Here is a 13,421-nt window from a genome sequence, read left to right on the forward strand (position 1 = left end):
TTTCGGGGCCAACCTGTCACACAGCCATAGTAACTATAACAGTCTTGGTGTTTAATAATTATCCCCATTTGACAGATGAGTAAGTGGATACACAGGGAGTCTTGTCCAGGGCACCAGCTGATCTGACTCCAGAGGCCAGGGTCAAACTTTTCGTTCAAAACATTTTCATGGAAGTCAACTATACTTCAATTAAAAAAAATTAAACTAAATAAAAAGAAAAAATCAAACAATAGTAGAATAGCATAATTAACCCACTTATACCCATCATTCAGATTCAGTGATTACTGACTCATGGCTGATCGTATTTCTTCTCTGCTTTCAATGCCTTCTTCCACTTCTGGGTTGTTTTGAAGCAAATCCTATATGTATTATGTCATTTCTTTTGTAAATACTTCCCTGTTGATCTCTAAAAACGTTTAGTCTTCTTGAGGACTCTGTTATGCTAACATTCAGGCCTCCATTGAGCTGCTGTTGTGATCTGAGGCAATTTACCTGGATGACCATGTACGTGGGTGTTAGGAAGGGCCAGATATTCACCATAGGTCATTGGGTTTGTATTAACATTTGGTCTGTCATTTTGTAGGAAACTCAGATGTCTTTTATCTGGGTTTCTGAGATGCTCAGCTTGATGCCGATTAAAAGTATCTCAAGCCACCCATGTGGAGAAAGGCTCTTTTCTATAAATGTGAACTCAAATTCAGTATGAAAAGCACAGGTCGCCATGGGCCTTGTGGGGAGCCCAGAGAGCTGGCAACAAGGCCTCCCTGAACTCTTCATCTCTCCAGTGCACACTGATAAACCGTGCTGTGCTGTTCATTTGTGACAAACGAATACCCTGTCTTGTTATCCTGAGCTAACCCTCCTATTCTTGCCCTTTTTGTTGAAAGGAATTATTGTTAATGCATTCGTTTAATTCAGGACTCCCAGCCAGAATTCTAAAGCAAAAAGCCAGTCAGCATGAGGCACCTAGCATAGTAAGTGCTAAATAATAATCATTAGCACTCTGTGCTACCCGGCTGCACTGTCTTACTTGCCAGAACTCCTGTGGGAGGAGCCTACCTTAGGGGAGAAGACCCCTATCAGATCACATGTGTCTGACACAGGCTCAGGCTCTTGCCAGCCCAGGCACAGAGACCTCCCTCCCAGAGGCCTCCTCAGACCTCCCAGAGGCCCTGGGGCTGCTATAAATGTCACTCTTTGTGCCAGTCAGTTGATACAGGCCTTCCAAAGGGCCATTCCTCTCCAGGAACAATCAAGTCCTGGGTGGTCAAACAGGAACCCCCCAGGCTCGTTGCTGTGGCTCTCTTTCCTGACCGGAGCCTTTCTCCACTATTCACATTCTGTGCCCAAGGCAGTTCTCCAGGGAAAGAAGATTCCTCTCCATCCCCAAACTAACAGAAAACCTTGACCTACTGTAAAACCACTGTTTCGTAAGATGCTAATGTTAAGAGTGTGGAAAAGAAGACAACAAATGGTGTTGTTTTGGGTATAGGTAGCTGGATGGTAGGAGGGATCAGAAATTCTCTCTGCAATTTGTAAAGCAGTTAGCAGTTTTCAGAGCAAGAGGTTAGAGGGAAGAAACCCCCTGAAGACTTTTTTTCCTGCAGAGCTCGCCTGGAAACCCGTAGCAAAGGTTTCTAGTTTTTCCTCACCAGGAGGACAAAGTCTCTTTAGGAAGAGCAGTTAGTTTTTGTGAAGGGGAGACTTGCTGATTTCAAAACTGTGGACCCCGCTGGAATATGTTTTTCTCGCCTTACTTTTGCTTCCTCTGAGGCTTTGTGAAAATCCAGCTGTCTTCCAGCCTCAGGTGGGAGTAATCGTCAAAGGGGGACAGGGTGAGGTGAGGCCCAAGGGCAGAGGTTCCGCGAAAATTTGAATCTAATTTGGGTTAAGTCGCGGTGTGGCCGCCTCCTCTCGCTCACTCTTGGAGTTCATGCACTGTAGGTCTTGTACCCACGTAGAGTACGTAACAAGTGGACGGAAACCGCTCCTCCAACCTCCGTGGAGCTTAAGTTTTAGTGGGGAAGACCCGCAGTAAACAAGACCTGTCCCGAAAGGAATGCGTCCCCAGGCGTCTTGGAGAGGTAGCTTGTGGATAATGTCCAGCTTCGGCACAAATATACAGACTCCGCCTGGTTAGTTGCTAAGGACTCCTGCCGTTGCGAGGCACCAGCCCTGCCGGCGGGCTCTCGCGATGGTTCTCGAGACTTCGCGCGGGACCTTGCAGTCGTTGCCTGGAGACGGCGCATCCTGGGAAGGCCGGGCGCTTTGGTTTGTTGGTCCAGACAGGCGGGAAACCACAACCATGGTGAGGCAGTCTCGTAGGGTCCGCGCCGGGGCCCTGGGGCTCAGAGGTCGGCGGGCCTTGCGCGCCGGGAGTCCCCGGGACGGGAGATCTGTAGCTTTGGCATCTTGGAGCTGCGGGCTTGGTGCTCTGGGGGGTGGCGGGGATGTCCTCGCGGGGAGGGCCTAGGGTGCCGGGAGCCGGACGCGGCTCCCTCGTGGAGCTGAGAGATCTGGTCTCTCCAGAATCCTGTGCACACCGGGATGGTGGTCAGAGAGCACCGTCTCCCCCGCCCCCAGACCTAGGGCCCGGTGTGTACGTGTCCGGACCGGAAAACCTGGGTCGAGTGGCTTCCCTACCTGGAATGGAAGGCTCATTGATCAGATCCTTGGGAAACAAAGGTCCTCCAGTCTCTGGGATCGAGAGCCTGGGGTATACCATGGTGGCCAGAGGGTCCTGACAGCGGTTCCGGAGCACGTTGAGTCCCCAGGGCAGAGCTTGGGCAAACCTGCGAGGAGTCAGGTGGGAACTGAGCAGAGCGGAGCTTGGTGCCTCTGGGGTTCTCCATCCCCACCCACTCTGTGGTAGGGCTCTCAGCTGCGCACTCCCCTCTGTGCTGTACGGGCTGTAGGTCACCCAGTTTCCAGGCAGGTGTGGCAGGGTGGCCATCAGTGTGGGGACCCCTCTGTGTGTGGGGGCCCCAGGGGTTCTAGAGGCCCCACCCACTCACTGCCTTACTCCCAGATGCTGAGTGGTGACAAGCTCCCGGGCTCTTCTGATGGGTTGGACTTCTTGGAGTAGAGAGTTAGAAAGAGGGCAGTGTTTTAGGAGTGAAGATTTCAGCAGCTCTGTCTTTTGCAAGTCAGCTGGGTAAAGATACATCATCACATTTGGTGATGCACACTAAAATACATCTACTTTCACTAACTTGTGGGAAATATGCATGATTTTCCTTTTTTTTTCTTGTTACTTTGTGCTTTCCAACATTTCCTCATAAACTTTTTTGGTAATAAAAATGTTACAGAGACTTGTAGATGCGTGCCTATGTACAGACAAAAGCAGGAGCCACAGAAACCTGGGAGAAGTGAGGGCAGAGGATAAGGCGTTAGTTTTCTTTCTGTTGAGTGGCCCCTGGAGAGGGAGTGGTGCCGAAGGTCCCCTCTGGCACCTTGGAGAAGTGGTTAAAAGCAGGTGTCACCCCACTGACAGAGCCCACAGTGTGTGAGTGCCAGTCTGTGCCAGCAGTCTTCACCCTGGGTCTCTGAGGCACCCACCTTGCACCCATGGAGCGATATATTGCAGGTTTCTCTCTGGCACGCCAAACACTGTAGTCTGTGCTGCTGGGGATACTCCTTTGTGAGGGCGAGTAGATTTTGCTCCACACCAAGGAAGTCTCTGCTGTATACAAGGAACATGTTCTCTCTCTTCCTTTCCGAGGGCAAGCAATATTCTCTTCTGAGAAGGGAGATTTCTCCTTGCTGTTCCAAAGGTGTCAACAGAATGTGCCTGTGGTTAAGGATGGGAAACCTTAGGGCAGAGTGAGGCGGCCCGGGTGGAAGCCTGAGACAGTGGGCAGTCAGATGGAGGTTCCAGGCAGAAATTCCTCTCTCGAATGGCCCTGAAAGGGAATGAACCAGCCAGAAGTGAACCCTAACCCGACCGTGTGTTCTTCAACCCAAGGCGCCCAAAAAGAAAGGGAAGAAAGGCAAAGGCAAAGGCACTCCGATTGTTGATGGGCTGGCTCCGGAGGACATGAGCAAGGAGCAGGTGAGCGGGCTGGCCGGGCTGCGGCCCCTTGTTGGGTGGGTGGGATGGGTTTGCTGCCCCACGCTGGTCCTAGGAACTTCTTTTAGGTCACAGCACCCCAGCTCCTTGTCTGCCTCCCCTCAGTCTGGCTCCTGCCGTCTGTCCACACCAGGACATGTGAAACAGTGCAGCACGTGTGATGGGTAAACTTTTCTCTAGGGTAGTAGGAATTTGGAAGGAAATGTTTTTCTGATATAAAAGCTATTTTAAGTTTTTTTCATTCTTACCCTTTTTAGGCCCCTACTGTTTACAGAGATGTTAATCATAGTATATACACTTATAGCATTCTCATTTATTTGATTTACTATTAAACACTGTGAGTTATTTTAGGCTGGTTGTTCATTTCAATGACATTAAGAGCTAGGGAACATGATTTGATTAATTACAGTTTCAATTGAAAGGCTCCCGAAACCTATAACCTGTGCAACCCATGAGAGCAAATGTGGTCTGGAACTGTTCATGACTCTTACTTACTTTTGATGGTTTTAAGATAAAAGAAATCGAAGGAGACTCAACGAGGCATAAGACCTGAAGATGGAGAGCTGGGCAGGGGCCCTTGAAAGTGGTGAATAGGCTCTGTTTCTCACACAGGGAAGCCATCGGCAGTGTCTTAGAGGGTAATGAGGTCAGGTTGTGCTTTGAGGGGGTCACTGGGGCTGCCTCATGGAGGTTGGCTTACCCGCTGTTCACCCCAATAATCGGACTATTTCCTGCCTACGGGTTTACTTCCTGTCCTGTGACATGGCAGGGGTCAGTCTGCAGAGCTTGGAAGCTCTTGGGGTCCAGGCAGTAGTAAGATGAGAGATTCAGGGCAGCTGTGGCCAGGTCTGAATTTGGCAATAAGGAGTTCATGATCTGAGCCACAGTCAGCTCCTGGTGTTGTTTTTGCTGACTGTATAGAGCTTCTCCATCTTTGGCTGCAAAGAATATAATCATTCTGATTTCGGTGATGGCCACCTGGTGATGTCCATGTGTAGAGTCTTCTCTTGTGTTGTTGGAAGAGGGTGTTTGCTATGACCAGTGCGTTCTTTTGGCAAAACTCTATTAGCCTTTTCCCTGCTTAATTCTGTACTCCAAGGCCAAATTTGCCTGTTACTCCAGGTGTTTCTTGTCTTCCTACTTTTGCATTCCAGTCCCCTGTAATGAAAAGGACATCTTTTTTGGGTGTTAGTTTTAAACGGTCTTGTAGATCTTCATAGAACTGTTCAACTTCAGCTTCTTCAGCGTTACTGGTCGGGGCATAGACTTGGATTATTGCAAAAATCAGATTTAAATTAAAGAAATTTAGGTATGACCTAAATCATATCCCTTATGATTATACAGTGGAAGTGAGAAATAGATTTAAGGGACTAGATCCGATAGACAGAGTGCCTGATGAACTATGGACAGTGGTTCGTGACATTGTACAGGAGACAGGGAGCAAGACCATCCCCAAGAAAAAGAAATGCAAAAAAGCAAAATGGCTGTCTGAGGAGGCCTTACCTATAGCTGTGAAAAGAAGAGAAGCGAAAAGCAAAGGAGAAAAGGAAAGATATAAGCATCTGAATGCAGAGTTCCAAAGAATAGCAAGGAGAGATAAGAAAGCCTTCCTTAGTGATCAGTGCAAAGAAATAGAGGAAAATAATAGAATGGGAAAGACTAGAGATGTCTTCAAGAAAATTAGAGATACCAAGGGAACATTTCATGCAAAGATGGGCTCAATAAAGGACAGAAATGGGATGGACTTAACAGAAGCAGAAGATATTAAGAAGAGGTGGCAAGAATACAGAGAAGAACTGTACAAAAAAGATCTTCATGACCCAGAAAATCATGATGATGTGCTGACTTACCTAGAGCCAGACATCCTGGAATGTGAAGTCAAGTGGGCCTTAGGAAGCATCATTACAAACAAAGCTAGTGGAGGTGATGTAATTCCAGTTGAGCTATTTCAAATCCTAAAAGATGATGCTGTAAAAGTGCTGCACTCAATATGCCAGCAAATTTGGAAAACTCAGCAGAGGCCACAGGACTGGAAAAGGTCAGTTTTCATTCCAATCCCAAAGAAAGGCAATGCCAAAGAATGCTCAAACTACCACACAATTGCACTCATCTCACACGCTAGCAAAGTAATGCTCAAAATTCTCCAAGCCAGACTTCAGAAATATGTGAACCGTGAACTTCCAGATGTTCAAGCTGGATTTAGAAAAGGCAGAGGAACCAGAGATCAAATTGCCAACGTCTGCTGGATCATCAAAAAAGCAAGAGAGTTCCAGAAAAACATCTATGTCAAAGCCCTTGACTGTGTGGATCATAATAAACTGTGGAAAATTCTGAAAGAGATGGGAATACCTGACCACCTGACCTGCCTCTTGAGAAATCTGTATGCAGGTCAGGAAGCAACAGTTAGAACTGGACATGGAACAACAGACTGGTTCCAAATAGGAAAAGGAATATATCAAGGCTGTATATTGTCACCCTGCTTATTAAACTTATATGCAGAGTACATCATGAGAAACGCTGGTCTGGAAGAAGCACAAGCTGGAATCAAGATTGCTGGGAGAAATATCAATAACCTCCGATATGCAGATGACACCACCCTTATGGCAGAAAGTGAAGAAGAACTAAAGAGCCTCTTGGTGAAAGTGAAAGAGAGTGAAAAAGTTGGCTTAAAGCTCAACATTCAGAAGACTAAGATCATGGCATCCGGTCCCATGACTTCATGCCAAATAGATGGGGAAACAGTGGAAACAGTGGCTGACTTCATTTTTCTGGGCTCCAAAATCACTGCAGATGGTGACTGCAGCCATGAAATTAAAGATGCTTACTCCTTGGAAGGAAAGTTATGACCAACCTAGACAGCATATTAAAAAGCAGAGACATTACTTTGCCAACAAAGGTCTGTCTAGTCAAGGCTATGGTTTTTCCAGTAGTCATGTATGGATGTGAGAGTTGGATTGTAAAGAAAGCTGAACGCTGAAGAATTGATGCTTTTGAACTGTGGTGTTGGAGAAGACTCTTGAGAGTCCCTTGGACTGCAAGGAGATCCAACCAGTCCGTCCTAAAGGAGATCAGTCCTGGGTGTTCACTGGAAGGACTGATGTTGAAGCTGAAACTCCAATACTTTGGCCACCTCATGCGAAGAGCTGACTTATTGGAAAAGACCCTGATGCTGGGAAAGACTGAGGGCAGGAGGAGAAGGAGACAACAGAGGATGAGATGGTTGGATGGCCTTACAGACTCAATGGACATGAGTGTGGGTGAACTCCAGGAGTTGGTGATGGACAGGGAGGCCTGGCTTGCTGCAGTCCATGGGGTCGCAAAGGGTTGGACACGACTGAGCGACTGAACTGAACTGTCACCAAGTTGCTGCAGGGTTACCCTGTGGGCGTTGGGCTTCAGAGCTGTTTTCTGATATTTGAAGACAAGTGAGAAATCCAGATATTTATAAGAAGTCTAAATATCGAGTGAGGGAACATCCAGCATGAGCCAGAGTCTGGTTTAGATGATTCGTTTGAGTGACACGAAGGCAGCAGGCCCTCAGGTCAGGACTTTTCCTGGGGAGCCGAGCCCCACCCCAGCCCTAGTCCTCCCAGTCTCCTGGCTGCCCTTCTTTGCTGAGTTGTTGTCTTGGCCGTCTCTTGAAGTAATACATCTGGTTTCCTTGTGGGGAACATGGTTATCAAAAGAGGGAAACTTTACAGCCTGGGCCTGAGCTTATGGTCAAAAGGTAACTAATTCTTGCAAGTGAGAGTCTCAAGAAACTGGAAATCTGTCCTTTTTTCTTTTTCTTTTACCTATTTGCATATTTGCATTTGGCTCTGGATCAAACCCTCTTGACTGTTTCAGATCTACTGGTTTTGTCTGCTATTTTTTGCTTGATGTGTATCCTTAAAGGTGAAAGGTTTTTACATTTTATATCATTTGTATGAAAATATTTGCATCATTTTCATATCTTTGTATCAGAGGTCCATATGACCTTCTGGCTAATATACTCTTGTTTCTCAACCATGCTGTTTAGAAGCAACTTGGATCATGTGCATTTTAGTTGTTTGTTGTTGTACTAACAGTGTTGCTAATATCTTTAAGTGGAACACTCCTGTGTTCTTTTGAGAAATTTCTTTAGTGTAAATTCCCAGGGATGAATAAAAGGATATAATCATATTATGACTCTTGGCCAAACACAAGAGATTTCTGGTGTCTGCTGATGTCCCCTGTCCCTGAGCCTTCCCGGCACTCTGTGTTAGGTTCTCACTTTTCACTCATGGTTTACTTTGAGATGAGAGCAGCGCCCCCAGCGTCTTCCTGGCCTTTCTCTGCCCACCCTCCCTTGGCCGCGGGTGGGCCCTCTGGCTGCCTCACCCCGCTCTGCCCGCCAGGTGGAGGAGCACATCGGCCGCATCCGGGAGGAGCTGGACCGTGAACGAGAGGAGCGCAACTACTTCCAGCTGGAGCGTGACAAGATCCACACTTTCTGGGAGATCACTCGGAGGCAGCTGGAGGAGAAGAAGGCCGAGCTGCGGAACAAGGACCGGGAGATGGAGGAGGCCGAGGAGAGGCACCAGGTGGAGATTAAGGTGAGGGGGCTGGCCCCATCCCATGGGAGTCGCCGTGCGCAGAGGAGCTGGCCCGAGGTCCAGGGGCATGGTCGTGCCTTGCTTTGGGGTCACCGCCCTTTGTGTCCTTTGACATTGGGAACTTGAAGGTATTTTTTAATAGCAAAGCAGGTATGTTCAGGTGAGCATGTGAGCCTGTGTGTGCAGGTGAGAAGTCATGTAGAGGTGCGCAGGTGGGCATGTGTGTGCAAGCGAGCCTGTGTGTGCAGGCGAGCATACGTGTGTGCAGGTGAGTGGACAGAGCAGGTGAGCAGCGGCACTCCCTCACCCCCAGGTCTACAAGCAGAAGGTGAAGCACCTGCTGTACGAGCATCAGAGCAGCCTGACGGAGATGAAGGCGGAGGGCACCGTGGTCATGAAGCTGGCGCAGAAGGAGCACCGTGCACAGGAGGGGACGCTGCGCCGGGACATGCGGGCACTGAAGGTGGAGCTGAAGGAGCAGGAGCTGGCCAACGAGGTGATGGTGAAGAACCTGAGGCTGGTAGGTGCCAGGGCAGCTGTGAACGTGTCAACTTAGCCACACCTGGGAATTCATGCTGCTGCTAAGTCGCTTCAGTCATGTCCGACTCTGTGCGACCCCATGGACTGCAGCCTACCAGGTTCCTCTGTCCATGGGATTTTCCAGGCAAGAGTACTGGAGTGGGTTGCCATTTTTGGTTCTATATAAAAAGCCTGCCGGTGGGCAATTAACTGAAATGTTCAGCAACAACAGTTGCATCAGCCAAACAAACACCTTTGAGGCCAGGTGCAGAGTTCTGTCTCAGACTTGAGCCACCAGTTGACTTCCCGACAGGGAGATCCAGCCCAGGCCGCTCTCCACGTGCTGCCGACCCCGGGCCCCTGGAGTGAGCCGCCCGCCAGCCCTTCAGCTGCTTCGGCCTTTGTCCTGTGAGCCATGCTGACAAGCACCTCACTGGCCTTGGAGATTCTTTGATCCTTTCAGAGGGAGGCTGAGGGGCTCTGGGTGGAGGCTGGAATTCCTTCTTAAGCTTCTGTAGCACACCAGGCCTGGCTCTGATTGTGGGTGCTCAGAGGGTGGGGCTGACAGAATGCCTGCCCGTGTGTGGCTGATGGTCAGGAGAGGACAGGCCGCCCCGAGATGGAAAACAAAGTAAACCGTCAAACATGCGTCACAGGTCCGCGGGCATGAGTGCTCCAGGAGATGCGGGAAGTGAGGCGGTTGCGTTTCTCTACGGGTTCTGTGAATTCACTGAGAAGGTGACACCAGAGCAAAGGTGGGGGAAGGCAGGGCTGAGCCAGGCTAGGGGAGACCAGGCCATGAGAAGGGTTGGGATGGACCAGTGTGAAGGCTGCAGGGAATGAGGAGGCTGCGGACAGGACTGGGGCTCTGACCACCCTGCCGCACCTGAGCTGGGGACCTCTGGAGGGCTTGGGCAAACGGAGGATGTGTCCAACTTTGGCTTTCAAAGGTTCTCCCGGCTGTGGGTTGAAAGACTTTTCTCAATTAGTTTGCTATATGTCTGGATGCAGCCTAGCCTCAACTGAATCTGGGAGCACTCAGTAATATTGCAGAGTTTTCCGTGAAGCTTGAGGGTGCTGAAGATGTGGTCCCTCGAGGGGCCTGGCTGTTTTGACAGAAGCACAGCATGGGCTGGCTTCCACTGAGTGCAGTCTCTGCTTACCCAAGGCATGGTGTGGAATAGTTACATGCTCAGAGTGCCTCTTGGCATGAAAATAAAGTATAATTTAAGCCTTTTATTCAAACTTTATAGCTGTCAGAGTAATTTGTCCTGGTGTTCTAAGCCAAAGCAGGTCAGCACCACACGGGGCGCCTGGGTGGGTCTGGTCCTGCTGCCCAGCCTGTGGGCACAGCCAGGGTGTGAGTGTCATCAGCATCTTCCCCAGTCCATTATGAAACGTGGAATTTCCCAGACCCTCATTCCTCTGGGCTGGTCCTGAGCTCGGGGGTGAGGGTCCAGCCAGAGCAGCAGCCGCACAGGCTGTCGGTGCTAGCGAGGAGGGGGCCCTGCCGCGGGGCCGGCAACTGTCCTGTCCCGTCTGGCCTCCAGTGACAGCCCGCTTCCGCCTCTGCAGAAACACACCGAGGAGATCACCAAGATGCGCAACGACTTTGAGAGGCAGGTGCGAGGTCAGTGCTTTCCGCGCTCTGCTGCGTAAGGCGGCCCGAGAGCCCCTCCTGTCAGGAAGCAACTGCCCTCCAGTTAAAACAGCCCAGACATGCGGAGTGAGAGGACATGGTCATTTCTAAGGCTGGTGTCTGGGAGGTGGGAGGCTGGGAGGACCCCCCTCGCCCCCCCACCCTGGCACACAGTGACTCCTGGAGCAGGTCACCCAGCTAGGGGGCGGCATGCTGTCCCTCCCGTCCTGCAGAGGCATCGACCTCAGCCACAGTCTGGCTGGATGGCCGTGGTCCATGCCTGCTGGCACCGGGTGGCGCTTGGCTGTTGGGATCCCTGAGGCAGGGACTGATCAGCGGTGCCTGTGACAGGCAGAGGAGGGCACGTGCTGGTGCCACGCAGCAGGAGAAGCGCCCCGCCCTGTCCCACTGTCGACGGCCTCCGTCCCCTGGGAGGTCTCCCACCTTGGGCACAGCCGCCATCTGTTCTCGTCGCCACAGCACCAGGGGTTCTGCTCAGCTGCTCCGGGTGCTGCTGCCTTTCAGAAATCGAGGCCAAGTACGACAAGAAGATGAAGATGCTTCGGGACGAGCTCGACCTGCGCAGGAAGACAGAGATCCATGAGGTGGAGGAGAGGAAGAACGGCCAGATCACCACGCTGATGCAGCGGCACGAGGAGGCCTTCACCGACATCAAGAACTACTACAACGACATCACCCTCAACAACCTGGCTCTCATCAACTCCCTCAAGGTGCCACCGGGGCTGCCTGCCGCCTCGGGCCCACACCCCTGCTCGTAGACACGCCTGGCCTTCAGCGGCCCCTGATTGAAACGCACAGATTGTGAGTCCCCTTGCGTGGTGGGGAAGTCATAGGCCCATGTGCATCAGGGGTGTCATCGCACCCAAGTGCTGGCAATGAGCACAGCGGAAGCTCTGTTTGCATGCAGGCCGCGTTACTAGAGAATTCAGAAACTATTCTCCGTGTCTACACACAGAACACATGCCCAGGACCATCCTCTCTGTGCAGGAGAGCTCGCAGCCCCCGTGCAGGCCACAGCCTCCGGTCCTGCTACTGACACCCCCGTCCCGCTCCTCCCCCGGCACCCACAGGAGCAGATGGAGGACATGCGGAAGAAGGAGGAGCACCTGGAGAAGGAGATGACGGAGGTGGCCATGCAGAACCGGCGCCTGGCGGACCCCTTGCAGAAGGCTCGGGAGGAGATGAGTGACATGCAGAAGAAGCTCAGCGGCTATGAGAGGGACAAGCAGATGCTGGTGGTGGGTTTCTGCTGCATTCCCAGCTCTCCCTGGTGTGAAGGGGCAGGAAGGTCGGACAGGTGTCTCCCGAGTCCCAGAGCGGAGCCGGCCCTCGGGGCACCAGGGGAGGTGCTGAACCCCTCCGTCCCCTGCCTGGTGACCTGGGGACATGTGGGGTTGGCACCTGTTCTGGGAGCCAGGTGACTCCTGGCCACCATGGTGTGGCTTGGTCCATTGTGACCGGGAGCCATTCGCTCTGACGATCACCTCACCTGGTCATCCCTCCTGAGCTGCATCTTGTGGGTGCCTGAACTGGGGGTGCTTTCTGACCCTTTTTCGCTCCAGTGTACAAAAGCCCGTCTGAAAGTCACCGAGAAGGAGCTGAAGAGCCTGAGGTGGGAGCACGAGGTGCTGGAGCAGCGATTCATCAAGGTGGGCTCCAGGGATGTCTGGGGTGTCTGGGGGGCTCCCGGCACATCTGGGGGGCTGGCAGTTTGTCAAGGTGGGCTCTGGGATGTCTGGGGGCCTCCTGGGGCATCTGGGGGGCTTCAGGGCAACTAGGGGGCTCCCGGCATGTCTTGGGGCTCCTGGGGTATCTGGTGGGCTCCTGGTGCGTCTGGGGGGCTCCTGGTGCATCTGGGGCCTCCCAGGGCATCTGGGGGGCTCCCGATGTGTCTGGGGGCTCCTGGGGTATCTGGGGGGCTCCTAGTGCGTCTGGGGAGCTTCTGGTGCACCTGGGGGCTCCCAGGGCGTCTGGGGGGCTCCCGGCATGTATGGGGGCTCCTAGGGTATCTGGGGGGCTCCCGGTATGTCTGGGGGGCTCTTGGTGCATCTGGGGGCTCCCAGTGTGTCTGGGGGGCTCCCAGCATGTGTGGGGGCTCCTGGGATATCTGGGGGGCTCCCGGTACGTCTGGGGGGCTGCTGGTGCATCTGGGGGATCCCAGGGTGTCTGGGGGGCTCCCAGTGTGTCTGGGGGCTCCCAGGGCATCTGGAGGACTCCCGGCCTGTCTGGGGGCTCCTGGCATGTCTAGGGGGCTGGGTCGCCGGCTTTGGCCCCTCCCCGTTTTGCGGGGCTCTCAGCGGACAAGCTTGATGTCTTAGCGGTTCCCCACTGCTCTCCCCTTGGGCTGGTCTCTGAAGCAGCGGTGGTCTGGCCCATCTTTCATCCCTGTGTGTGTCTCTGAGTCCTAACCCTTTATGTGTGTGTCGTAGGAAGCCTGTGGGTGAAAATGCAAGGCCTTGGGGCTGCATGCTGGTCCTCACACATGGCGAGAGCAACCCGAGTTCTTCCAAACTCTCGAGTGTGCTGGTGTAGGACCTTGCTTCCCAGAAGTGGGGGCCTGCCTATTCCTCCCAGCCTGTGTTTGTCTCCAGAGCAGCCT

The 13,421-nt window shown here is 52.2% G+C and overlaps 1 protein-coding gene across 5 annotated transcripts in view; it reads left to right on the forward strand.

Moving 5' to 3' along the window:
• The first annotated feature begins 2,215 nt into the window (after nucleotides 1–2,215).
• GAS8 (growth arrest specific 8) overlaps nucleotides 2,216–13,421 on the forward strand; it is a 33,824-nt gene continuing 22,618 nt past the window's right edge. For 4 of the 5 annotated variants that reach the window (XM_055552713.1, XM_055552712.1, XM_055552714.1 and 1 more), the window contains exons 1-8: nucleotides 2,216–2,308; nucleotides 3,965–4,051; nucleotides 8,446–8,643; nucleotides 8,957–9,163; nucleotides 10,738–10,792; nucleotides 11,282–11,532; nucleotides 11,893–12,060; nucleotides 12,385–12,471. In XM_055552713.1, the coding sequence (XP_055408688.1) occupies nucleotides 2,306–2,308; nucleotides 3,965–4,051; nucleotides 8,446–8,643; nucleotides 8,957–9,163; nucleotides 10,738–10,792; nucleotides 11,282–11,532; nucleotides 11,893–12,060; nucleotides 12,385–12,471 (1,056 nt within the window). In that variant the 5' untranslated portion in view covers nucleotides 2,216–2,305. The remainder of the gene's footprint in view (nucleotides 2,309–3,964; nucleotides 4,052–8,445; nucleotides 8,644–8,956; nucleotides 9,164–10,737; nucleotides 10,793–11,281; nucleotides 11,533–11,892; nucleotides 12,061–12,384; nucleotides 12,472–13,421) is intronic. The other variant, XM_055552715.1, reaches the window with a different exon arrangement.

The sequence above is a fragment of the Bubalus kerabau genome, chromosome 17 (genome assembly GCF_029407905.1).
Source record: "Bubalus kerabau isolate K-KA32 ecotype Philippines breed swamp buffalo chromosome 17, PCC_UOA_SB_1v2, whole genome shotgun sequence".
Lineage (NCBI taxonomy): Eukaryota > Metazoa > Chordata > Mammalia > Artiodactyla > Bovidae > Bubalus > Bubalus kerabau.